The sequence below is a fragment of the Zootoca vivipara genome, chromosome 9, assembly GCF_963506605.1.
Source record: "Zootoca vivipara chromosome 9, rZooViv1.1, whole genome shotgun sequence".
NCBI classification, from domain to species: domain Eukaryota; kingdom Metazoa; phylum Chordata; class Lepidosauria; order Squamata; family Lacertidae; genus Zootoca; species Zootoca vivipara.
In genome coordinates, this window is record NC_083284.1 from 71,737,604 (window position 1) to 71,762,768 (window position 25,165).

A 25,165-nucleotide genomic window follows, 5' to 3' on the forward strand; every position below is an offset into this window, starting at 1 on the left:
CTTCAGGTGGCGCTGTGGGTTAAACCACAGAGCCTAGGGCTTGCCGATCAGAAAGTCAGCAGTTCGAATCCCTGTGACAGGTGAGCTCCCGTTGCTCGGTCCCAGCTCCTGCCAACCTAGCAGTTCAAAAGCACGTCAAAGTGCAAGTGGATAAATAGGTTTATTTCCCGCTCTGGCGGAAAGGTAAATGGCGTTTCCGTGCGCTGCTCTGGTTCACCAGAAGTGGCTTTGTCATGCTGGCCACATGACCCGGAAGCTGTACGCTGGCTCCCTTGGCCAATAACGTGAGATGAGCGCCACAACCCCAGAGTCTGTCACAACTGGACCTAATGGTCAGGGGTCCCCTTACCTTTAAGGTGCTACTGGAAGGAATTTTATTTTGTTTCGACTACGGCAGACCAACACAGCTATGTACCTGTAACTAGACATAATATGTAGTCACACTATTTACTGTTGATCAACGCATTGCCAAATTAGTACTGAAACTCTCCATGCATTTTCAGAATTTACAGATAATGATGTTGCTGGTGTGTGCAACTTGATGAACTGAGCATCATACCATTGGGTCTAATTAAATAAATGTTGATAATTTTATTAAATATTCACGGGTAATGCATATTTAGCACAGCTAATTATATATTTTCTTAATGGGTTGATTAATGTATTGAATTTATTTTTAAATATAGTCTCTGTTACCCAGTGCACCTCCAGAATATGTCCACTGGAATCACCTGCATATTTAAACCTACATCTCAGGCAGAGATCTTTCCCATTCACCTGCTACCTGATCCTTTTAAAAAGTCCAGGATCTGGAAATGCCATAATTGAACCTCAGCCCTTTTGCATGCACGGAGCAGGCACTTTGCACTCAGCTACAGTTCCTGCCTTAATCCTGATCTGCCTTCTGCCCTCCCATAAGAGCATCAGAAGAGCCTGCTGGATGAGGCCAATGGCCCATCTGGTCCAACCTCCTGTCCTCACAGTGAGCAACCAGGCGCCTGTGGGAAGCTTGCAAGCAGGATCCAAGCACAAGAGCAACCCTTTCCCCTCCTGTGGTTTCCAGCAACGCAGTCAGAATCATTGCTGCCTCTGACCGTGGAGCCACAGCATAGCCATGGGGGCTAGTAGCCATCAATCCCCCTCCCCTCCATGAATTTCTCCAATCCTCTCCTAAAGCTGTCAAGTGGCCAGCCCTGCCTCTTGGGAGTGCCAGTTCCAGGCCTTAACTGTGCACTCCATTGAAAAGTATAGCATCTAGATCAAGGGAAGTAATAGTACCACTGTATTCTGCTCTGGTCAGACCTCACCTGGAGTACTGTGTCCAGTTCTGGGCACCACAGTTCAAGAAGGATACTGACAAGCTGGAACGTGTCCAGAGGAGGGCAACCAAAATGGTCAAAGGCCTGGAAACAATGCCTTATGAGGAATGGCTTAGGGAGCTTGGTATGTTTAGCCTGGAGAAGAGAAGGTTAAGGGGTGATATGATAGCCATGTTCAAATATATAAAAGAATGTCATATAGAGGAGGGAGAAAGATTGTTTTCTGCTGCTCCAGAGAAGCGGACACTTCAAGAAAGAAGATTCCACCTAAACATTAGGAAGAACTTCCTGACAGTAAGAGCTGTTCGGCAGTGGAATTTGCTACCAAGGAGTGTGGTGGAGTCTCCTTCTTTGGAGGTCTTTAAGCAGAGGCTTGACAGGCATATGTCAAGAATGCTTTGATGGTGTTTCCTGCTCGGCAGGGGGTTGGACTGGATGGCCCTTGTGGTCTCTTCCAACTCTATGATTCTATGATTCTAAGTCCCATTTTTTAGCTGCCCTTAATCTTCCAACATTCAGCTTTGTTGGATGTCCACCCTTGTTTCATGAGAGCACTAGGTGGCTGTCAGCTGGGCACCAGAGGCTCAAAACCTTAATGGACAACAGAAGCACAGCCTGTTGGGAGGTGGACAGCTTTAATTACGGTGTATGAGAGTCATACAAACTAGACAGAGCCATGAACACAGGAGGAAAAAGCATGCAAGTTATTCAGAATGATGGAGGAGCCCTTCAGAGAGGGCAGCGCCTGATCTTCTTCCCACAGGGGAACATGCGCTGTCTGGGGTGCAGAGACTTTTCATCACAATCCATCCCAACGTCAGAGCTTCTGCCTTGTTTTGCTGTCCATCAGCCCCTGCCTTAAAAAGGCTTTTCTTCAGACAAGGAAAAGTGGAGGGTGGGGAAGATTCTGGGCTGGCCCAGTGCAGCGCAGATGGAGAACAGGGCAATGGTGGGTGCCGGGTGCCTGAGGACGGGCTCAGTGGGGGCAGGGATCAAGCGCAATAGAATAACCTCCCAGGGTCCAAGGCCTCTCCATCAGAGGCATGCAGGTAAGCATGCAGATATTAGGGGGCTCCTCCAGCAAATATGAGCTCCAGGGCGGCCTGGATATCCCCCCCAGTGGCCTGGAGGGCTCGGAGGCTCAGCTCATCGTCATGGATGCCCATGTCCCGCAACTGCTGCAGCTGCAGCTGCCACTGGCTCTGTAGGTAGAAGAGAGAGAGAAGGAGCAGAGTTAGCCCAAGTCCCAACACAGTCCAGTGGGATGGCTGGATTTGGAGGGGCAGTGGCATAGAACCAGAGTCAGGGCCGCAGAGGTTGGCACGGTGCTCTTGGGCAAGTCAGCGGTTGCCAGTTCATTTCCAGGCCCAATTCAAGGTTAATGTTTGAAAGCCCCAAATGACTCAGGCCCCAAATACCTGAGGCCACCTCTTTCCTTACAGGCACTTTTGGGTGGGTGCTGAAATCAACAAAGGAGGTCCTCTGGGCAGTTCCTCTGCCTGCATGGATGGGGGACAAGGGGAGAGGGCCATCTCCATGGTGGCCCAAGTTGTGGAACGATTTTTTTCCAAAGCTGTGCCTGACACCTTTATTGCACAGCTTCTGGTGGATTCTGAAGACACAGCTGTATCCCTGGCTTTGAATAGTCAAGGTGTATGTTTTCAGGGGGACACGGGTGGCACTGTGGGTTAAACCACAGAGCCTAGGGCTTGCCGATCAGAAGGTCGGCGGTTCGAATCCCTGTGACGGGGTGAGCTCCTGTTGCTTGGTTGCTGCTCCTGCCAACCTAGCAGTTCAAAAGCATGTCAAAGTGCAAGTAGATAAATAGGTACCGCTACAGCGGGAAGGTAAACGGCGTTTCCGTGTGCTGCTCGGGTTCGCCAGAAGTGGCTTTGTCATGCTGGCCACATGACCTGGAAGCTATATGCCGGCTCCCTCGGCCAATAACGCGAGATGAGCGCCGCAACCCCAGAGTCGGTCATAACTGGACCTAATGGTCAGGGGTCCCTTTACCTTTATGTTTTCAGGACCCACCATAATTTTACGGTTGCAAGTTGTTTTAAATTGTTTCACATGTTGTGTTTAATGCTATAACCTGCCCTGGGACCTTAGAGTGAAGGGTCGGTAATTAATCAATCAATAATGATAATTATCAGCCCAACCCACCTGATAAAGCTGCTCAGGGAGAAGGAGGTGGCACATGGAGGCTGCAGAACACTAGGCTTAACTCACAGAAAATCCCTAGGGCAAACCCAGGTCTGCCTGCAATCACCTCAGGCAGCCTCAGGCAAACTGCTTGGCTTCATCGGCCCTGCCGGGTTGTCATGAAACTAAATGCTCACTTGAATTAGCTTCAAGCAGGGGAGAGAGAAAGAAATCAGGCAAGTCGCTAGCCCTGAGCCTAACCCACCTTGTGTAGGGTGGTTAAAGAGGATGTAATGTCACCAGGTTGATTTATTTATTGATTACATTTCCATCCCACTCTTTCTCCCAAAGGAGCCCTCCTTGTAAAAGTGGCTTGTGGGCACAGGGCACTGCCCAGGCAACAAAAGCAAGGAAGGCATTGGCCAAGCCGGCTGCGCCACTGGGGTGGGCAGGTGCGCCTGAAGGTTACAGACCTGACGGTTACAGACCTGAAGGTTTGGCTGCCCGGAAGCCTGCAAGGCATGCTGCAAGGCCTGGCTGAAGAGGTCATTGGTGATGGGCGTTCCTGACTGGACGCTGGAGGACATCGGAGACGTGCCTGAAGAATGCCCCTAGGAAAAGGAAGAGGAAGAAGAAGGTGCTTTTGGTGCATAGAAGGGAATGGAGGATTTCCCATTCTAGGTCTCTTTACTGCAGGGGTGGAGAAACATGTGGCTCTACAGGCGATATTGGACTCCCAGCCCAGCAACCAGGGCCAGCAAAGTCAATGGTCAGGGTGTATGGGAGCTGGAGGCTGCCTCATCCCTGTTGCAGGGGGAGCAGAATATTCCCCTCCAAAGCTCCTGTACCGCTAAGGCGATGCTTTGTGTCCCAGAGGGCACTTTAAGGAGGTGGTCGTCCACAGGGCCCAAGCCCCAGGGCTTCTTGTGCCAGGCCCCTCCCACCCCTGGCCTCTAGCAAGTGGTTGATGAGGGGAATGTGGCCCTCAGCTGGAGAAGAAACCTTGGCATAGAAGCACATGTGTGTATACAGTATCTGTGCAGGAAACAAGCCTGCACCCCAGGTCTTTTGAATACCATAGAATCCTAGAGTTGGAAGGCCCTCCCAGGGTCATCTAGTCCAACCCCCCAGGAATGTCTCTGGAAGGTGCCCAGCAGCATCCAGCCACACCCCATGCTTCCCTTTTACCTGGGTCCCGGGGGTCGGAGTGTGGGAGCTGCTCTCAGGGGTACTGGCCAGAGCCAGGGCCGTCGCCAATTCGCTCTGGGTGATGGGCCGGGGGCCAGCTGCCCCAGTGTAGCCAAGGGACGCCGGGCGGGACCCAGAGGTACTGCTGGAAGGTGTGGTCCTTGTGCTCTGCAAGATCAAAGAGGAAATGTTGCTGTTTACTGCTTGCATAAAAAGGTTTTTTTCAACTGCACAGCTGACTCCCCCAACTCCTGTTCTAACCCAAGTGAGCAGAGACCAGGAGCAAGGCCTCCAAGTTCTTTTTTAAAAAGAGTGATTCTATTTCTGAACCAGTTGGGAACATTCAGAATCCCCACTAGAGGAGTCTCTGCCTGCCACAGAGAGACCTGCTTCCTCTCTAGAAAGGAAATACTGAAGAGTTCCGGGAGATCTTTGGATGACTTCATAGACTGGCTGCATTCGCACATCAGGATAAGCCAGCAAGCACTCAGCACACTTAAGAGAAATTCATGGCGGAGAGGGCTATCAATGGCTCCGGGCCAAGATGGCTGCACTCTGCCTCCACTGTTGGGACCCGTAAATGCTTCGGAATACCAGTTGCTGGAAAGTACTGGAGGGGAGAGGCTCTTGTGCTCGGATCCTGCTTGTGGGCTTCCTGCAGAAACGTCTGGTGGGCCACAGTGAGGACAGCATGCTTGACTGGATGGGCCATTGGCCTGATTCTGCAGGGCTCCTCTGGTGTTCATTCTGCTCCTGCTTCACTTCTCTCATGATGCAAACAGCAGGAGAAATCAGCTTCTAGACTCTTGCTATTTTTGAGTGCAATTCAGTTGCATCCTGGCAAATCCAGTCGATACAGGGTTCCTGCCCAACTGCCCAACGTAAGAAAGGCCCTTCTGGATCAGACCTGAAGCCCACCAAGAAGGCTGTTTTTACCCCAAGCACCTGGTATTTGGTGGTATAGGCTGTGTTTTGAACAAGGCAGCTCAAGAACTTGAGAGTCGGGGGCGTATGTTTTCGCTCTGAGAGATTCCCATTCAGTGCTGAAAAAACTAAGTAGCACTGAATATTTAAAAGGCACTCCAAAATATAAAAAAACAGACAGCTCCCTCACAAAGCTTACAAGTCATATCAAATTCAACCCCAGCGTATTTTTTAAGGCAATGTGTGGTCTTGCTGCATATCCTTTAACAGATGACATATTTCAACTTTTTGAACTCAAAGGTAAGGAGAGGGGACATGATCAAGGCCTAACATTAGGCATAGAGCAGAAAGCTTTTCTCCCTCTCTCACAATCCTATAACTCAGGACCACCCAATGAAACCGAATTGTGAGCAATTCAAAACAAAACAAAACACTAGGAAGCCCTCCAAGCAGAGTGAAACCACTGAATTTGCTGTAAGAGGTAGGTATTGCTGCTAACGTGAGCAGCTTTTTGAACAATTTGGAAACATTCAAGGGGGATAAAGCTACCAATGGCTAGTTGCCAGGGTAACTGTGTGCTTAACTCTGGTAACAGAGGCCGTATGCTTCCAAATGTCAGTTGATGGTCAGCACAATTGGGTTGAGTACAGTCGCCCTCCTGTCCTGCGGGTGGGCTTGTCAGAAGGGACATCTGATTGGCCCCGTGGGAACAGGCGGCAGGACTGGATGGTCCTTTGGCCTCGTGTCCATCACAGGGACACCCAACGCAACTCTCGGGTCTTTTCAACATTACCTGATGGAAATCGTCTTCATCATCAGAGAGACCTTCAAACAGGAAGCCACCTGCCCAAGAAAAGAGACCAGAGGGAAGGACAGGGTTCTCCTCAAACTCAGGTACCGTTCAATACCGACGGCACAAATCCTGATGTGCGAGCTCCCCATTTTAGAATTACAAAACATCAGAAATGCACATTTGCTTCTCAGCCCCTCAGAGATCTATGGCCCAAGTGGGAGCGCCTCGCTCACCTGGCATGTCCCGGTAGGAGCTGGAAGGCACGCTGCGTGAGGAGGTCTCTGCCGTGGGCAAAGGGGTGCTGCTGGCCACGGAGTGGAGAACCAGGATAATGGCATTCACCAAGGCAGGGTGGGATGGGATGAGCCTAGAAAGAGTGGTAAGAACAAGCAAGCTGGGGGAGGCCCAACAGCCACAGGACCCTCCAAGGACATCTACCCCAGCCCCACCAACGGCAGAAACCAGCTCCTACAACAGCCCTGATAGGTAGGCCGTCCAGACTTAACAAAAAATTCTAACAAAATATAGTTGCCTCCTCCCATAGCAGCCTTTTCCCACTGCCCAACAGATTGTGATATCAAAAAATTCCTAACAATCTTCGCAAAGCATTGCAAGGTTTGTCTTTAGTTCCAGTCCAAGTTCATCAGTTTGAACTCGCCAATTCAGAAACAAAACTTTTAAAAAAATGGTTCAGTAACTCAGAACTGGTTGAGATGCCTTCACATAGGGAAATAAGTGCCAGGAGCAAAAATATCAGCACCACTAAATTCTTGACTCCTTTTTCAGGGGCAAAAGATTTGAAGTTTGACAGGAAATCTGTTTTGTCTGTGAAAATCTCTCTCTGGAGTGATTCAGGACACCAGGACCCAGGTCTCTGATGTTTAAACAAAAACTTACGTGTCCAACATATTTGGGTCAGCAAAGACAGAGAAAAGATCCTTATCCCGCAAGACACCTGTCAGACGAAGAAATTATTGTAAACAACAAGAAAAAGCTGTAACATCCTGTCCACCAAGAAATAATAATAATAATAATAATAATAATAATAATAATAATAATAATATTAAATCTACATACTGCAGAATTTATATACTTCAGAAGAAAAGTTACATACTTCAGAAGATCTCAGGGTGGTGCACAGGAAGCTAGGACCTAAATGGCACCATGAACCTAGGTTATGGGTGCAACATCGGAATGTCTAGGCACACTTTTTTTATAACAAGAATACAAAGCTGAAAATGAATGAACTGCAGCTAAAATATTATGTTCATTTTCCACATGGTCTAGTCCTTCTCCTGCCCACCCCTCTAATATTCTTAAGAGAGTCTCTTCTCCAGACTTCAGAGAGTAGCTAAAAGTGGGGAGGCAGAAAAAGGTCCTCCTTTCCTTCCATTCTGCAGTTTTAATCTGCAACGCTGTGGTCAGAGCTCAGAAACTACTCGCACTAATGAAATTCTCTGTTGCAAAATGCACTTAGAACAATGGGAGTTTCAAACACCGTCTGTGAGTCTGAAACCCTAGGAAACCCCTGCCTTAAAAAGTGCAAACCTGAAGCCTGTAAGCAATACAGACCTAAACTGACTTGGCATGAAGAAATTAGGAAGCCAAATATGATTGGAAATCTCATTAATTTAGTCTTTTCCTAGGGCAGTGCAGCAACATTTTGCTGCAGTTCCAAGCACATTTACTTGGAAAGAAGATCCACCGAAACCACCAGGACCTCCTTCCAACTGAAAGTACTAAAGATTAGAGTACTGAATGATAGGAACCGCAGAATCATCTTGTCCAACTCCCTGCAATGCAGGAATCACAGCTAAAGAATCAGCAGCAGATGGCCGTCTAACCTCTGAGGATACAACAGAAACACTCCTGGATCAAATCAAAAGTCCTCCTATTCCAAAATCCTATTCCCCAATTGGGTGCATTGGTGTACCCCACCTGAACTTCTATTCAAGGATTCCACCTCATCACCCCCCCCTCTATTTCCAGTCTACAGAGGGAGAGCCCTGTCACTTACTTTGCCCTGCCCACCAAATTGGCACCACCCTTGAACAAGGGGGAAGTCCAAGAAGACTCAGAGGAACCCCAAGGTATGCATAAGTACATTTTGGCGGGGAGAACCCCATAAAAAGCCAGCCCAATGTGGACTGAGTGTGCTCAGTGGGCATAACATGCTGACTGACCACCTGGTTTGGGGAGGGGTTCGGAAAACTGGACGATAAGGGGAACTGAAGGCAGTATCCGGACAGACGGAAGGCAGGCTGGCAGGCCTGATTGCAAGGCTTCTGGTACCTGCAGTAGGTGGTAGGAGGAGTTTGAAGAAGACAAGACGGATGGACCTCACACAGTCTAATCATAAGTGTCAAACTTTTGCCAGCTCAGGTATGACAGCCTGAGATAAACGCAGAATGGCAGTGTCTTTGCCTACACACCTACCTACCCAAAGCGACTGGGTCGGTGTTGAGGCCAGGGGTAGCGACAATGATCTGATCGAGAGACTCCTTGTTCCCCAGCATCTTGAAGACCTGCGTGGGGGACACAGAGAGATCAGCAAGGCTGACAGAAAAAGCCACAAGCTGCCTTTGAGAACAGCAGCTGCCCCTATACCCTATAGGATATAGGAAATAGGAACACAAGAAAATATGTACAACTTGGAAAAAATGTTATTATGTCTTGTTTTCTTTTCTGTTTGATGTTTGATATTTTGTTATTAATTAATGTTTATTTTGTTCAATTCTACTTTCTTTGTTTGTACATATAATGTACAGATTATGTTGAATCTTATATGATTATAATTTTATACATGATTTATTATTATCAATTTCTTTCTTCTTTTTTTCTTTTCTCCCTTTTCCTTTTCCTTTTTTTTGTGTCTTTTCCTTTTTCTGTTTATGTTATTGGTGATGTTCTGATTTGTAATGCTGTTTTGTAATGCTGAAATATAAAATAAATGCATAAAAAAAAGAGAGAACAGCAGCTGCAATGTATCGACGCTTCCCACTTCCCTGTGAAAGGGGTGCAATGGGCCTAAGAGGGGCAGCATCAGCCATGCTCACCGAATCCCTGAAGACAGGGCTGCTGTGCAGAGCGGTGTGCAGGACCCGGAACTCTCGGACTGCGGCAGCTTTGTCCACTGGCTCTGGGGGGGAAGAAAGGCAGAGCAAGAGATCAGACACTCGGTGGAATCAGTCAGCAAAAGGTGACAGCGGCAGCAGGCACCCAGGAGACAAGGGTGAAGCATATTCTGCAATTCCACTGCCTGAGGTGCCAGAAGGGGTCACAGAGCAGGGATTTGATGATGCAGGGACATGTTGGCCTTCATGCGCCATGCGCGGGATCAGTGCTTCCCAAAGTGGTTGGTCCCATCCTGGCTTACCTGGCTTCTGTTCTGGCTCTGGCCAGGACTTTCGGAGGACGTGGACAGTGGAGCCAGACTGGATACCATAGAATTCAAGTGTCTGGTCATCCCGCAGTTTCCGGCCACAGTAGATCAGATCTGAAAGGCAGGCAGTGCAGCATGGCACACGTGAAAAGGCTGGGTTTGTGGACCGGAGAGGTACCAGCACCGCTTTCTGAACCAGAGCTGGACAACATGGTGCCCCCCCTCCAAATGTCTGATTGTTTGTTTCATAAAAATTAATACACTGGTTGGTTGTAAAAAGAAAAAAGCCTGAAAGCACTTTGCAAAAAGGTAAAACATAAGATCAAGATAAATTTACAAGAACATTTTAGCAGATACTAAAAGGAAGACAGTGAAGGTGCCTGCTTGAGATCAATAGGCGCTGCCACACTAAAGGATTGAGTTCTTACAAATGTGGAGTGGGTCTTATGTGGCGCCTGTAATAGGGTGAATTCCACCAATCAAAGCTGTTGAATGGACCCATGCAGGGCAAGGAGATCTCATGGGTACACTGGTCCCTAGTTGCTAAGTGCTTTATAGTAACACCTTGGATTTGGCCTGGTTGTTGGATTCCAACGCCCATCAGCAACAACAATCATGACCAGTGGTCAGGGATGGTGGGAGCTGGCGTTCAACAATGGCTACACCTGCACAAAACAGAGTGGTTAGCCTTGTTTCCGAGACCTGGATTCTTCTTCCCTGGAACGCCAGGAACTGTAGCTCTGTGAAAGGAATGGGGTGCAGGTCTCTGATCAACTTTCAGCACCTGAACAAACTACATTTCCCAGGATTCTTTGGGGGAAGCCATGACACCGCTTTAAATGTGTGGTGCAGGTTTGGCCAGGGCATTTCATGACCTTGAGTTCTGATGATGATGGTGATGATGATGATATGGCAGGAAGTGAAGAACAGCAGCTCACCAATGAGTTCTGGGTCGGGGACAGATTCCTGCAGCTTCCCTGTGATGAGCTGCTTCAGGTAGGAGATGCTGCAGCCCCCCAAGGGCCACTCTCCCAGCTCCGTTTCTGGAAGGCGCAAAATGGACTTGGGAGCCAGAGGCTGATCTGCCAGCTTGACTGCGATGTAGCACTCAGAGAGAGCCATGGCGTCCGATTCCCTAGGAGGACTTGGTCCGGTGAGGCCCCAATCTGAGCTCCAAGCGGAATCTGTAAAAAGAACACAGGGAGCTGCCTTTTACTGAGTCAGACCATGGGCTCATTGAGCTCAGTACTGCCTACACTGCCTGGCAGCAGCTCCCCAGGGTTTCAGGCAGGGGTTTGCCTATCTGGAGATGCCAGGGGTTGACCTTGGGACTTTCTGCATGCAATGCAGGTACTCTGCCACTATGCTACAGCCCTTCCACATAAGGAATGTCTCCTCCGAGCGGCATCACTAACCATGGTGTAACCTCCCTCCCAACTGCCCTTAGCACTGGTTGGGTGCAAACTGGATCACCTGAGCTGCAAAACTGGTTCCATGCCCTCACCTTGGACACCAATTCTAGGCCAGAGGAGCAAGGACAGCAGTTGCAGACCTCACAGCAAACCCAGCTGCAGGGAGGTCAGACAGGGGTTCAGAATAAGCTCAGGCTTGCAAGAGAGGTTAAAAATCATTTTTAAAGGTTTCTCTGGCTATTTTCAAAGCAAGACATAGGTCCTCTCTGTGAAGAAGACAGAGAAATGCTTTTGGGGGATGGAGAGAAGGCAGAACTGCTCAACAACTACTTTGCCTCTGTTTTCACCCAAAAAGAAAGTACTGTAGTGCCCAACTTGGTCTGTGAGACTTATTAAAGGATGCTGTGATTACTAAGACCTAGCATGGGTTTCTCAAAAACAAGTCATGCCAGAAAAATCTCACTGCTATTTTTGGAGAGTTACAAGATTGGTGGATCATGGAAATGATGTGGACGTGGTGTATCTTGATTTCAGTAAGTCTTTTAGCAAAGTCCCCCATGATATTTTTGCAAAGAATCTGGTAAAATGTGGGCTGGATGAAGTTACTTTTAGGTGGATTTGTAGCTGGTTGATTGACAGAACCCAAAGAGTGCTCACAAAGGGTTCCTGGAAAAAAGGGACAAATGGGTTATTGCAGAGTTCTGCCTTGGGCCCGTTGTTGTTCAACAACATCTTTATAAACAACATGGATGAAGGAATTGAGGGATACTCATCTAATTTGCAGGTGACACCAAACTGGGAGGGGTAGCTAATGCCACAGAGAAAACAGAATTAGAATTCAAGATGACCTTAATAGATTGGAGAACTGGGCCCAAACTAACAAAATGAATTTAAGTAAGGACAAATGTCAGGTTCAGCACTTAGGCAGGAAGAACCAACTGCACAAGTATCAGATGGGGGGACACTTGGTTTGCCAGTAATACATGTCAAGTGGAACGAGGGGTCTTAGGAGACCACAAGCTTCACACCAGTCAACTCTGTGATGCAGCAACAAAAAAAGGTTATGCAACTAGGTTTCATCAAGTCCACACTTTCATCAGACCACACCTGGAATACTCTGTCCTGTTCTGGATGCCACAATTTAAGAAGGATATTGACAAGCTGGAATGGATGCAAAGGAAGATAACCAAGATGGTCAAGGATCTGGAAAGCAAGCCTTCTGGGGAACAGTTGAGGGAGTTGAGGCTGTCACATGGAGGAGGGAGCATGCTTATTCTCTCCTGCTCTGTGGGGTAGGACTCAAACCCTACAGCAGGCATCCCCAAACTGTGGCCCTCCAGATGTTTTGGCCTACAACTCCCATGATCCCTAGCTAATAGGACCAGTGGTTGGGGAAGATGGGAACTGTGGTCCAAAACATCTGGAGGGCCGAAGTTTGGGGAAGCCTGCCCTACAGAGTTACAAGAAAGGAGATTCCAACTAAGAATCAGGAAGAACTGTCTAACACTAAGGAAGTTCAGGAAGAACTTTCTAAGGGTAAAGACCTGTTTGATTGTGAAATGGACCATCTCAGAAGGTGGTTGGCTTTCCTTCCTTGGTGGTTTCTAAGCAGAGGTTAGATGGCCACCAGTCCTGTATGCTTTAGTTGAGATTCCTGCATTGCAGGGGGTTGGACTAGAATGAATCTCGGGGTTCCTATCAATCTAAAGTTCTATTATTCGATGCCTCACTACTACAGTAGCTACGGTTAGGGGTGTTCAGAAATTAATGTTGACCAGATTTCCAGTGTTTCAGGCAGGGCTCTCTCTCAGCCCTACTGAAGTTGCCAGGGATTAAACCTGTGACCACTGGCATACAAAGCATGTGCTCTAGCTCTGGGCTACAGCTCTTCCCAAAGGAACGACATAACTGCAAAATAAACCCACTTATTTTTTTCTATTAAAATGTGACCTGGGCGCTGCAGGGAGCATGTCTTATTATGACCTAGGAGAGACCAGGGCTCTAGTCGCCTAGGGTTGCCACCTGTCTTGTATAATACAGGACTGTCTCCTATTTCAATTTCATTTTAATCCTGTGTCCTGTATGGATACAGTTTTGTCCTGTATTTCAGGTCTCGTCTCTCTCTCTCTCTCTGCCAAGTTAAGGATCCTTTCCAAATACATGTGTTTGAAAGGGTGTGTGAAATGACATGTATTTCAGCTCCGGATAGCCAAGCACAGACAGATTTACAAATTCATGTGTGTGTGTGTTTGCGTGTGGCAAATTCATGTATGGAATTTACAGCATGCTATGGTTTAAGAGAAAACTACATGAAAATGTTATATAGATGGTATCTAACACTGAGTAAATTGTCAATAATGTAGAAATCAAAATCAAGTAAGTGTTGGAAAAGCAAAGAGAAAGAAGCATATTTATCTTGTAGTTAGGGTAAAGCTTACTGTGAAATGATATACAATGTATTGGGAAAAAAATTAAAATAACATTTGTAAAATAACCAGAAGCTTTCCTTTTGAGAATTATAGAGGTAGAACTATAGAAATTTATTCATGTATGTGACTACAGCGGCAAGAATGTTACTTGCCCCAAAATGGAAATAAGTCACGGCGAAAGAAGAATGGATACAAAAACTTGTGGAATATGCAGAAATGGTGAAACTTACCAGAAAAATAATAAATCAAGATAACAAACCTTTTTTTATATAAAAGAATAGAAATGGTTTGTTGAATATTTACAAACTGTAAACAGATACGGACATTGGCAGGATTCGTTATACATCTTTAGATGCCTGCCAAAAACGTTCCTTTTTAACCAGGCCTTTGGTTGTCCTGATCGACAGCCTATACTCTTTTAAAATGTGGCTCTTTTTTGGAGGAGTGTTATTGGGCTATTGTTTTTATTTTTATTTTTTATATTGTGATCTTTTCTGTGAACCGCCCTGAGACCTCTAGGTATAGAGTATATAAATTCAATCAATCAATCAATAAATAGTAATAATCTGCAATTTTATAAGAGCATATATTTAAAGTAGATGAATTAAAGAATAAGTTAAGTTAATTTAGAATATTCAGGAAAGGTAAAAAAGATAAATTTAAGGAACCGCAGAAAGAGGAGGAAGTCGAGTTTTGAAATGTTAGAATGATTATAAAGCTATTGAAATGTATATAACTGAAAATCATTAATATTAATAATAATAATATTTAAAAAATATAAAAATGGCCCCAACCCCGCCCCGTCCTATATTTTGCCAGGACAAAGGTGGCAACCCTACAGTCGCCCCCCCCCTCAGACCATGAAGCTCTCACGGGGTGTGACTTGGGCAGCCCCTTCCCACTCTCAGCCTGGCCCACCTCGCAGGGTTGTGGTGCGGATAAACCGGGGAGGGAGAGGCGTTTGGCTGTCCTACTTGAGACCCTTGGAGGAAAAGGTGGGCCACAGATGCAGTAAACAACAGCAGCAGCAGCAACAGAAGCCCATTTCCCCACAAAATCCCCCCTCCTTGCTCTGCCTACCGGGATGTTTACAGCCGACGGTCTCCTCCAGCCGGAAGCGCTTTCCTGACCCCGCGCGAGGCATGCTGGGGAGTGGAGTCCGCGCGGAGGAAGCGGCCTCGCGTCTCTCGCCTGGGCGGCCGGAGAGGGAAAAGGAGGAGCGACGGTAAGCTCCGCCCCCTCGTGAGTCGGTCCGCAGGGCATCCTGGGAACGGCGGTCCCAGCTCGGATTGGGGGGGGGGACACTGAAGCCCGTGGATCGGGTAGAGCAGCGCCGTGACGTTAAGCGCCCGAGCCAATCAGAAGAGATGAGGATGCCAGGAGGGGCCAATAGGCGGCCAGGAATTCAGAGCTGCCGTGAATTTAGAAAGAATTAGGGCGCGCGAAGTTTCCAAGGCGCTTCTCTTCCTCGGTTACGGTAGTTGGAGTTTGAACGCCTTTCGTCTAGGCTAGGGCTTGAATTGAGTTTTTGCTATTTTTAATGTCATTGGTGATTACTTAAAGGAGTTGGAGGAGTGCAAACTTTCCTTTTATAGATATAATTTTTATTAATTTTTTTCTGTTTTACAATTTAGAATACTCATTTAAACATCCTCAAAATATCAGTGACTTCCCTTCTTCTCTTTCCATGGTTCATTTTGCATATCATAAATTCCTGCATATTTTACATAAGCTAAACACTTCAGTACAGTATTCAGTTATTACATCCTTCAAAACTTATTTACATTGTTGAATTTATCTTAATGCTGCCAACGTTTTCAAGTGTACAAAATTTTCCCCCATATATTCAATAAACATTTTCCAATCTTCTTTAAAGGTATGTTCTTGTTCTCTTATTCTATATGTTAAGTCTGCAAGCTTTCCTGAGTTGCAGGAGAGTGGATCTCCCAACTGATATTATACCATAACATAACAGAAAGAAAGAACAAACAAACGATGAATCACCACAGCCGAAAGGATAAAGGCACAAACATTGTATCTGGTGACCATTATTTGCATGGTTTTCTGTTCTTAATTAAAATAGCACTACTGTATTAAAAGAAGTACATGATGGAGTATATGGAACTGGCTGAGATGACCGGGAGAATCCGCGACCGGGGAGAAGAAGCGACAGAAGAAGATTGGAAAGATTTCAAAATTTATTTTAAAAAATATGGTAAAATTGTATATTGAGATTAGATTTAGAAGTTTATAGAAACTGTGGGTGTGGGAATTATGTGAAGTAAATTGATGTATGAGAGATTTGAAATCATAAGGAGTTTTAAATAATGAATTGGAAATTGCTAAAGATAAAGGAGTAATGAACCGCAGATTGAGGGAACTCAAGGAAGCCCCCCCCCCAACAATGTTAAAAGAAAAGGATTTTGCATTTGGATTTTTGTATTTGTTTTTTAATGTTGTGTTATTGTGTTTATTGTTATTTTCATATTGTTGTGTTTTTTATTGTTACTTTTATATTGTGCTGTTTCTTTTTGTTGTAAAATCAATAAAAATTATAAAATAATAATAATAATAATAATAATAATAATAATAATAATAATAGAAGTACAAAGATACAGCGCAGCTCCAAAACGGAAGAAGTCTTGATTCATACAAGGATTGTATTTACAAATCATTGACTGGCATGAAATGCATCTTGTTTTGCAAACGCAGCAGCCTTTGTGCCATTCGCAGGAGCAGCTCACCGCCCTCCAGCACACGGCCTTGCAGATGCCCACTTCGCGGAGTAAGTGGGCTAGGCTGGGAGCAAACAGCCTCCCTGGCCCACTTCCCTCTGCCTAGGCTGCTGCCCCTTTCCCCGCCCTCTCCCGGAGGGTGGATTGGCAGCCCCTCCTCTCTTTGGCCTCATGTTTGCATGTTCCGACAAGAGCGGGTGGCCAGGGAGCAGGGGGGGCGGGGCAGGGGGTGCAGCTGGACTTTGAAGAAAGCTCCACGGGTGCCAGTAACAAAATGGTTGCTGCTGGGCCGTAGAGTAACAAAATGCTGACAGAGTTGGGCGCATCATCAAGAGCGGAAGAAGAGGAGCGCTAGGTGCCCCTGTCCTGAGGGGAAAGGCACAAAAACTGCTGTCCCAGAGATGCTGCTTGCACCTCAAAACAAAGGGGTGGGTGAAGTGTCCAATCCTGTCACACAATTAAGTGCAGGCCTCTTTTAAGTGCATGTACATCTAGTTGCTCACCACCAGACTAAAAAGGATAAAAAGGGGGCAACACGTGGAGAGGATAAAATGGGAAGAACATGCATCATGCAAACTTGAGCCCCTTGGAGGAAAGGTGGGATATAAATCATAGAATGTGAAGGGACCGCGCAGGTCATTCTAGTCCAATCCCCTGAAATGCAGGAATCCCAACACTGTAGAATAAATGCAGACTTGCAAGTGTCAGGCTCCGTTTACAAGAAAGGAATAAACATTCCCCATGCTTCCGAAAAAAATAGCTGGCTGCAGAAGCAGTGCAAGTTAATAATTTAAAGTGGATTGGTGACCTTTTTCTTCAAGGGCTTCGTAGGCCAACTTCTTTTCCTTCATTTGGTGCAGGTATTTTCAGACCCTCCGAGTGTCCTGATTTTCCAGGGACAGTTCCAGATTTACACAAGCTGTGCCGGTTTCTGATTTGATCCTGGAATGTCCTGCTTTTTCTGAGGACATTCATACCGGTATTTTCATTGGATAAATGATGGAGGGTATGTAAATGACATGAATAAATATGCCCCATGGCTATGAGACAGGGCCTTGTCTGCTGCAGCACCCAAACTCTGCACCTATTCTTGTCCTCCCATGTATTTATGGTATTTAGGACCATTTACCGTATTGACCCGAATATAAGCCGCACCTTCCCCCCCAAATTCTGACAAATTGACCTTTATGATATTGTTGCTGAAACAGCTGCCTTCCAAGGCCGAAATGTAGAGTGCCCCCCCCCCGCCGCCGCCAGCACCCAGGATGCCACCACAAGCGCCGTCAGGGGTGCGGGACAACAATGCCCATCCTGACTGCGGTTCACAAGCCTCCCCAGAACCGCTGGAAAGAAGGGGGAAGGGGGGAAGACCGCTGCCAAAGTGGCATGGCTCCCCCCCCCCAGGAAGCAGCCCGGGAGCGTGGGGGAATGGTACCTGTAGGACAGGCATCCCCAAACTTCAGCCTTCCAGATGTTTTGGACTACAATTCCCATCTTCCCCGACCACTGGTCCTGTTAGCTAGGGATCATGGGAGTTGTAGACCAAAACATCTGGAGGGCCGCAGTTTGGGGATGCCTGCTGTAGGATTTTCTTCTACATTTGTCATTTACAGGTATGGAATTTTACGCCTGTGGTGGAATTTTAACGGAACAGCTTATATTTAGATATTGACTTTTTCTCTCTTTTTCGCCCTTTAATTTTAAAGGTGCAGCTTATTTGTGGTGGTCGGGCCAATACAATAATTGGGTTTAGCACCCATTTTTATCACGCTCTGATCATTATCTATCTTCATCTTCTTCTTTTTTTAGAAAACGCTCTAATAAATTCTAAAAAGGCACAAAATTGATGGTGGTTTATAAGGATTGGCCTTCTAAGGTACTTTGGGGGTACCTGTCAAAAGGTAGATTAAATCCAGTTAATAAACAAACCAGGGGTTCCTATTACTTCCTCCAGCTGCTGCCACCTTGCCCAGTGATCAGGGGTGATGGGAGCCAGAAGTCATATTCATAAAGTTAGGCCTCCCTTTGCTAAATTCACAGCTTAGCATTCATTTTTACTACATTCTCAAATTTTAAGAGCAACCATATCTCAGATTAAAGCCATTGTAACCCTGGGAAAAAGACTTCCTCAGAGTAAGCCCTGGGTCAGTGCAAACAAGTGACCCTTGGCTACAGCTCATGGTCTGTTTGGAGCATAGCTGCCAAGTTTTCCCTTTTCTCACAAGGAAGCCTATTCAGCATAAGGGAATTTCCCTTTAAAAAAGGGATAACTTGGCAGCTATGGTTTGGAGTGAGACTAAGGGCAGGACATGGGGACAAGTGAAGCAGAAAAACCACGAGTGTGGCTCCCTGTACCCCCATGTTGGCTTGCTGCAACGCTGAGCAGTAAATTGGCTTCGTGTTACGTTTTGGCTCCAAAAAGCTGTGGTTATTGAGAGAGTCATTTACTACAAGAAGCACACCAATTTTTACTTCATTTAGCATGACTTTATTGGCTTGTTTTGTTCGACAGAGAAAATGGTTAGCAATAAAGTACTGAACTCCACATGAATCAGAAAGAAAGAAAAGGCGAAGGTGGTACACAATCAATGAGAGTGGCTGAGGAAACCCAGCCAGATGGCGGGGTATAAATACAAATATTATTATCAAGAGCGCAACTGTGGACCTTGGACAAGCCTTGGCAAAGCGATGGACGAAAGTTGCCCAATGCAGGAGCCAAATCAAGAACTGGATAAATACTAAATATCCTGCAAGAGGGCAGAATTCAACAAATAAAAGCAAGGCAGCAATATATATTGACTTGGCCAGAAGAGGTTGGCTGCTTGGATTTTAGAAGCATTTGCGGTGGACGATGGATGGGCCAGACTCATCGTACTCCTGCTTGCTGATCCACATCTGCTGGAAGGTGGAGAGAGAGGCCAGGATGGAGCCCCCGATCCACACTGAATATTTGCGCTCTGGCGGGGCAATGATCTTGATCTTCATCGTGCTGGGAGCCAGGGAGGTGATCTCCTTCTGCATCCGGTCAGCAATGCCAGGGTACATGGTGCTGCCGCCAGAGAGCACCGTGTTGGCATACAGGTCCTTGCGGATGTCCACATCGCATTTCATGATGGAGTTGTAGGTTTCCTCGTGGATGCCAGCCAACTCCAAGCCCAGGAAGGAGGGCTGGAAGAGAGCCTCGGGGCACCGGAAGCGCTCGTTGCCAATGGTGATCACCTGCCCGTCTGGCAGCTCATAGCTCTTCTCCAGGGAGGAAGATGAGCTGGCCGTGGCCATCTCCTGATCAAAGTCCAGGGCCACGTAGCAGAGCTTCTCCTTGATGTCCCGCACGATCTCCCTCTCGGCCGTGGTGACGAAGTTGTAGCCCCTCTCAGTCAGGATCTTCATGAGGTAGTCAGTCAGGTCACGGCCAGCCAGGTCCAGGCGCTTGATGGCGTGGGGCAGGGCATACCCCTCATAGATGGGCACCGTGTGGGTCACGCCGTCCCCAGAGTCCATGACAATTCCGGTGGTGCGGCCAGACGCATAGAGCGACAGCACGGCCTGGATGGCCACGTACATGGCTGGCGTGTTGAAAGTCTCAAACATGATCTGCGTCATCTTCTCGCGGTTCGTCTTTGGGTTCTGGGGGGCTTCCGTGAGCAAGACTGGGTGCTCCTCAGGGGCCACCCGCAACTCGTTGTAGAAGGTGTGGTGCCAGATCTTCTCCATGTCGTCCCAGTTGCCGACAATGCCATGTTCGATGGGGTACTTCAGGGTGAGGATGCCTCTCTTGCTCTGTGCCTCATCCCCCACATAGCTGTCCTTCTGGCCCATCCCCACCATGACCCCCTGATGCCTGGGCCGCCCCACAATGGAGGGGAACACGGCCCGTGGAGCGTCGTCTCCTGCAAATCCCGCTTTGCACATTCCGGAGCCGTTGTCCACAACCAGAGCGGCAACCTCATCTTCCGCCATTTGGAATGGATCTGTAGGGAACGCAAGACGGGACAGACTTCAGGCAGCTGCTTTTAGGACAAGGGTAGGGACACTTTAGACAACAAAGATTAGAGACAAGCTATGCAACACTAATGCATTCTCCAGCTTCAGGGAAACCAAGCAAGCCCCACCAGCATCCCAGGTAACTTCATTCATTTTCGTCCACCTTGAGAGTGCAACTCTCTAAGCAGTTTACATAAGATGCACTTTAGAATTATCCAGATGAGTCGGAAGTAAAAAACAAATCAAGCTAAGAAATCTGCCAAATGCAAACAAAGCTGATGTTTAAGTACATACACATACACACACAAAAAAAATACTCATTGGAATACACGTCAACTTTACGCATTTAAAGAGGCTTGCCTGGCGGAGAAAGGTGCCAGCAGGCTCCGAGAACAGTACAGCGAAGGTGCCTGCTGGTGTCAATAGGAATTAAGATGGCACCACTCAATTTGCCCCTGGTTTGGTCAACTTACCCAGCACAGACAGATGCATTTTGCCTCTCCCTGATAAATCAGTGCTGCCCGTTTTCTCTCTGCATTACCATTTTTGCCCAAAGGCAAGGCAAAGAAAGCTGTTATTTCCCCTTTACGGCCACTCATTCTCATGAGTGAGGAGTCATGGTGCTTCTCTCCCTAAAACTATTCTGCAGTCACTTTCAAACTTCAGCCCATTCGAAAGAAGCAGAGGTTTGATTTTCTGAAAAAGTTTCACATCACACTAACAAGCATTCTCAAGCTGCTTGAAGGAAAGGTGGTATATCTGTGAAATAAGTAATCGTGACGGGGTAGCCTTTATGGGGCTCAGCAGATGTTTCTGGACTACAGCTGCCCTCATCCCAGACTACTAGTTGTGCTTGCTGGAGCCGCTGGGAGTCGTAGTTCAGCAACATCTGGTGGGTAACGCATTGGCTGCCCCTGGAATATAAAGTGGGAAGTTCAGGGTCTAGGGACGATGGTGACCATTTCTCCAGTTGCTCCTGCGTAGCTGCTCAGTCCGACAGCTTCTTGGAAATGATCCCTGTGTTCCTATTCAGACCACAGGCTCCATCCCTGAGCTACAGCTACTCTCTTAGGCAAAACTCTGCCCATATACAGAGTCCGGTCGTCAGTCCATTTAGCCCGCTGCGTTGCCTACCCTGACCAGCAGCAGCTCTTGGGCCTCCGGGCACCTGTTGCTTTCCACCTGGGGATGCAAGGAACAAGCTCTGTGCTCTGCTGCTGCGCCAAGGCCCCTCCAACTGCCCAGCCTAGGAGCTCAGGAAGGTAACTTGTATGAGATCAGACCTTTGGTCCATCTGGCTCAGGATGGTCCACACTGGTGGGCAGCAGCAGCTCTTCTGGATTTTAAGAAGGGGCCTCTCCCAGTCCCATCAGGGATTGAACCCAGGACCTTCTGTGTGCAAGGCAGGTGCTCTCCCGTTGAGCTACAGCCTTTCCTTTCCTCCCTCCCCCAGCCTCCAGCACAGCTCACCTTGCTTCTGTTCATAAGCTAGAGGTTTTTTTAAAGAGAGGTGGGGTGGCCAACTGTCAGGGATTCTGTACTTGTGATTCCTGCATTGCAGGGGTTGGACTAGATGACCCTTGGGGGTCCCCCTTCCAACTCTACAGTTATGTAATTCTACAGAGTAGCAAGGAGACAAACAGAACAGGAAGGACCAGGCAGAGAAACGGTGGGTGCTGAGTCCTGTTTCATACTTACCTGAGGGAGATGCAGTCGCCTTTGCTGTGAATCTCACGGGGGTCCCAGTAAACGCAAAATCTTTTCCTTCCTCGTTCCACTCACCTGTTCCTATCCAATCTGGCCCTGGTCTTATACCTCTGCTTATCTGTTGAAACAGGTTTTATTGGAAACCACGTGTGCAATAAAGAAATATCATAAATACACCTACCGTAGCCTCCCAGGGCAAAGAGCAAAAGGGCTGCATTTTGCAGTATGGCCAAATATGGTCAGATTGAAGCATGTCTGGCCATATTCTAGCAATTCATTGGTGTGTCTTTTTTTTAAAAAAAAATCCTCCTGCTGACTCAGCATCTCCTTTCTGTTGCCAGATCTCACTAGCTTCCTCTGGAAATCCATTTAAAGAGGTGACTGATCCAGCCTCCTCTTTGGAGATGGATGATCGGTTCTCCTTGCAAAAACGTGCTCCAGGCTGTGCCTCTGAGGTGCCAAGTAAAAGGTGGGTTTGGGATGCAACCCTGTCCACACACCTGTTTAGAAGTAGGGGCGGGAGAGAAATTTGGTGGCCCACAAAATCACAAAACAATAAAAGCATGAAAAAGCTACAGTACTTTAAAACACACAAAAAGTTAAAATACTTAAAACAGGTTAAAATTCACACCAACCTCCTAAGTATCTGGACAGAACGTTTTTTAGCAGGTGCCGAAAAGAGCTCCGCAAAGGCGCCTGCTTGATACCAATAGGCAGGGAGTTCTGAAATGTAGGTGATGCCACACGCAGCGATCTCATTCTTACAAATGTGGAACGGGGTCTTACGTGACACCTGTAGAGTGCCAATTCCACCATTCACAGTGGGTCAAGTGGGGAGATGTGGGCCCATGCAGGGTTGGTTTTGATGGGTGCAGTGAAGGGTTGACAGCTGAGCCATTGGGCATTGCTTCGCTGTCGCCTTTCTGGTCAGCCTTGGTTTGTTTTAAAATTGCACTGAAAAACATTTTTGCAGCCCTTGGTTGGCCTGTTGGCGGCATCCATCTGTCTTGAGAAACAATGGGAAAGTGCACCATCAGGGGTGAAGTCAAACTGCTGGAGAGTTAGAGCACTTCCTATGGCTGTAGAGACTGGTACATGAGAGACAAGTTTTCGAATATTCTATTAATATTCTATTAGTTTATTAATTTTATTAATAATAATTTTATTTATTTATTTATTTATTTATTTATTTTCGAAGATGGCGAAACTGACGGCTATAATAAGAGATGTACCCAGGCAGAAAATTATGAAAGAATGGAAATATGTACAAGATTTCTTGGAAAAAGAGAGTCTAGATAACAATTTAGTGATGTGCTTAGAATAAAAAAAAACTACAAGAGGAGAGATTAGTAGTCTGAATTTAACAAGGACAAGATTTTTAAATAGACATAGTAGGAGTGACAGCAACAGAAAATGATTGTACATAGAAAAGCGTGTCGTAAATAATAGGAAGTAAAGTTCTTTTTCCTTTTTTTTCTCCTTTGTTGTTCTCTACTTTTTGAGTATATGTATTTTTGTAATTTTGTGTTTATGTATGACTGGGTTTTCTTTAGATATTTTATATGGGTTTTTCTCTTGTATTTTTGATTGTATTTTTGATTTCGTATTTCTGCTTTTGTATTTTTAACATTATCTGAATAAAGTCTTTTTAAATAAAAAAAAAGAGAGAGACAATTTTTCATCTGCAGCTGGGGCAGAGGAAGGTGTCCCCGTTGCGCAGTCATTCCTCCTCTGGTCACTGCTATGGATGCACGACACAACTGTCAGAACCGTGGGATGGAAAGCTAACTGGGCAGACCCCATCTGGAGCGTCTCTCTTCTCCTCCGACGTGCGTCTGCAACTCATGCTGCTGTGCATGAGCACATGTTTCTCAGCAGAGTAAACACACAACAGATCTGGCTCGAGGCGTGGATACTAGGCTACGTTTATTGTACATAAATCAGGACAAAGAAAATATGGCTTCTCTCCTTGTCGTTCTTCTCGGAGAGAGAGAACACAAATGCAATACAGAGCGGGTGTTCCGCTCACGAGACTCCAACAATCTGTGCTGGAATGAAACAGACATGTGACATGTAACAATCCCACACATCTGCAGCACGGGAGGAATGGAATTCTCCAGGCACACTGGTTGTCTGCAAGGGATTCAGTGTTTGCAAATATGACATGAAGGCTGGCAACATCAACCCTGCCGGGTGGGAATCCCTTGCAGACAGGGCCGGCGTGTTCATTTAGGCGAACTAGGCCGCTGCCTAGGGCGCCAAAATGGAGGGGGCGCTGGCCAGCCTGCCCGCCACCAATGGGCCTTGTGCATGAAGCCAGCTCCCCATAGAGCACATCCTTCAGGATCCTGCCATCTTCTATTCTGTTGACATGACTAAGCCAGCATAGACATCGTTGAGACAGGAGTGTGAACATACTGGGAATGTGGGCTTGGGAGAGCACATATTTGTTTGAGACTCTGTTCTGCCATGTGATGCTCCAAATATTCCTGATGCAACACATCTGGGCACCATTGAGGAGTAGCTTCTGACAGCTATAAGTTGCCCACGACTCACTTCCTTATAAAGCAGCATCCTCAGCACGCAAGCCTGGTAGACCTTCATCTTGGTCATTAGCATCACATTCTCCAAAAGCCTTTTGGAGAGGCGATTGCCGTAGCTGCCTTGCCAATACGCTTGTCCAGCTCAGCGTCAATAGAGAGGTTGCTGGTTATGGTGGTACCCAGGGAGACAAAATAGTCTTGCCCCTCACCAGTGCTGATGCATGGAGTGCTGGTGACGTCCTACCCCAAGATATTATATTCATCAGGCTGATTATCTCCTAATATACACATTTTTGTTTTCTAATTAGCTTAATAGTCATATTTTTGCAAAGAAATTTCCCAATAGAATGCATTTAAATATTGCATTTAGGTATCTTATCCTATATTTTAGGAAATTTCTTATATTTCCTGTATTTTAATGTTTCTGTTGGAAGCCGCCCAGAGTGGCTGGGGAAACCCGTCCAGATGGGCGGGGTATAAATAATAAATTATTATTCTTATTATTAGTATTAGAATTAGTATTTTCACATATGCATTTACACACACACTTTGCCCGGGTATATGCATTTCTGTACTTAACTGGAAAACTGTATTGCAAAAATTG

General features: G+C 46.8%; 2 protein-coding genes across 3 annotated transcripts; both read right to left on the reverse strand.

Annotated features, from left to right (window-relative positions):
* Window positions 1-1,751: 1,751 nt before the first annotated feature.
* UBL7 (ubiquitin like 7) lies at window positions 1,752-14,805 on the reverse strand. 2 transcript variants are annotated; one of them, XM_060279005.1, is made up of 11 exons: window positions 14,511-14,653; window positions 10,690-10,935; window positions 9,746-9,865; window positions 9,426-9,508; window positions 8,810-8,894; window positions 7,267-7,324; window positions 6,603-6,736; window positions 6,370-6,419; window positions 4,653-4,820; window positions 3,953-4,075; window positions 1,752-2,521 (listed from the first exon to the last, which is right to left on the reverse strand). In XM_060279005.1, exons 2-11 carry the CDS (start codon window positions 10,871-10,873, stop codon window positions 2,384-2,386), a joined length of 1,143 nt encoding a protein of 380 aa, XP_060134988.1. In that variant the 5' UTR covers window positions 10,874-10,935; window positions 14,511-14,653; the 3' UTR covers window positions 1,752-2,383. The 2 variants fall into 2 exon arrangements, with proteins under 2 accessions (XP_060134988.1, XP_034969462.2); XM_035113571.2 differs by lacking the exon at window positions 14,511-14,653 and adding an exon at window positions 14,673-14,805 and having other exon boundaries at window positions 1,754-2,521.
* Window positions 14,806-16,611: 1,806 nt separating this feature from the next.
* On the reverse strand, window positions 16,612-22,144 carry LOC118083687 (actin, cytoplasmic 3-like). Its single transcript, XM_035112396.2, has 2 exons — window positions 22,010-22,144; window positions 16,612-20,298 (listed from the first exon to the last, which is right to left on the reverse strand). The coding sequence occupies exon 2, from the start codon at window positions 20,285-20,287 to the stop codon at window positions 19,157-19,159; it is 1,131 nt and encodes a 376-aa protein (XP_034968287.2). The 5' UTR covers window positions 20,288-20,298; window positions 22,010-22,144; the 3' UTR covers window positions 16,612-19,156.
* Between the last annotated feature and the right edge of the window lie 3,021 nt (window positions 22,145-25,165).

Excerpts from the sequence above, each read along its gene's own strand:
- LOC118083687 (XM_035112396.2), bottom strand. The coding sequence starts at position 20,287 with ATGGCGGAAGATGAGGTTGCCGCTCTGGTTGTGGACAACGGCTCCGGA.
- UBL7 (XM_035113571.2), bottom strand. The coding sequence starts at position 14,736 with ATGCCTCGCGCGGGGTCAGGAAAGCGCTTCCGGCTGGAGGAGACCGTC. Across the intron at positions 9,509-9,745 it reads AGAGCCAGAACAGAAGCCAG|AGCCAGTGGACAAAGCTGCC; the intron begins GTAAGCCAGGAT and ends CTTCCCCCCCAG. Across the intron at positions 6,420-6,602 it reads CTCCTACCGGGACATGCCAG|GTGGCTTCCTGTTTGAAGGT; the intron begins GTGAGCGAGGCG and ends TTTCTTGGGCAG.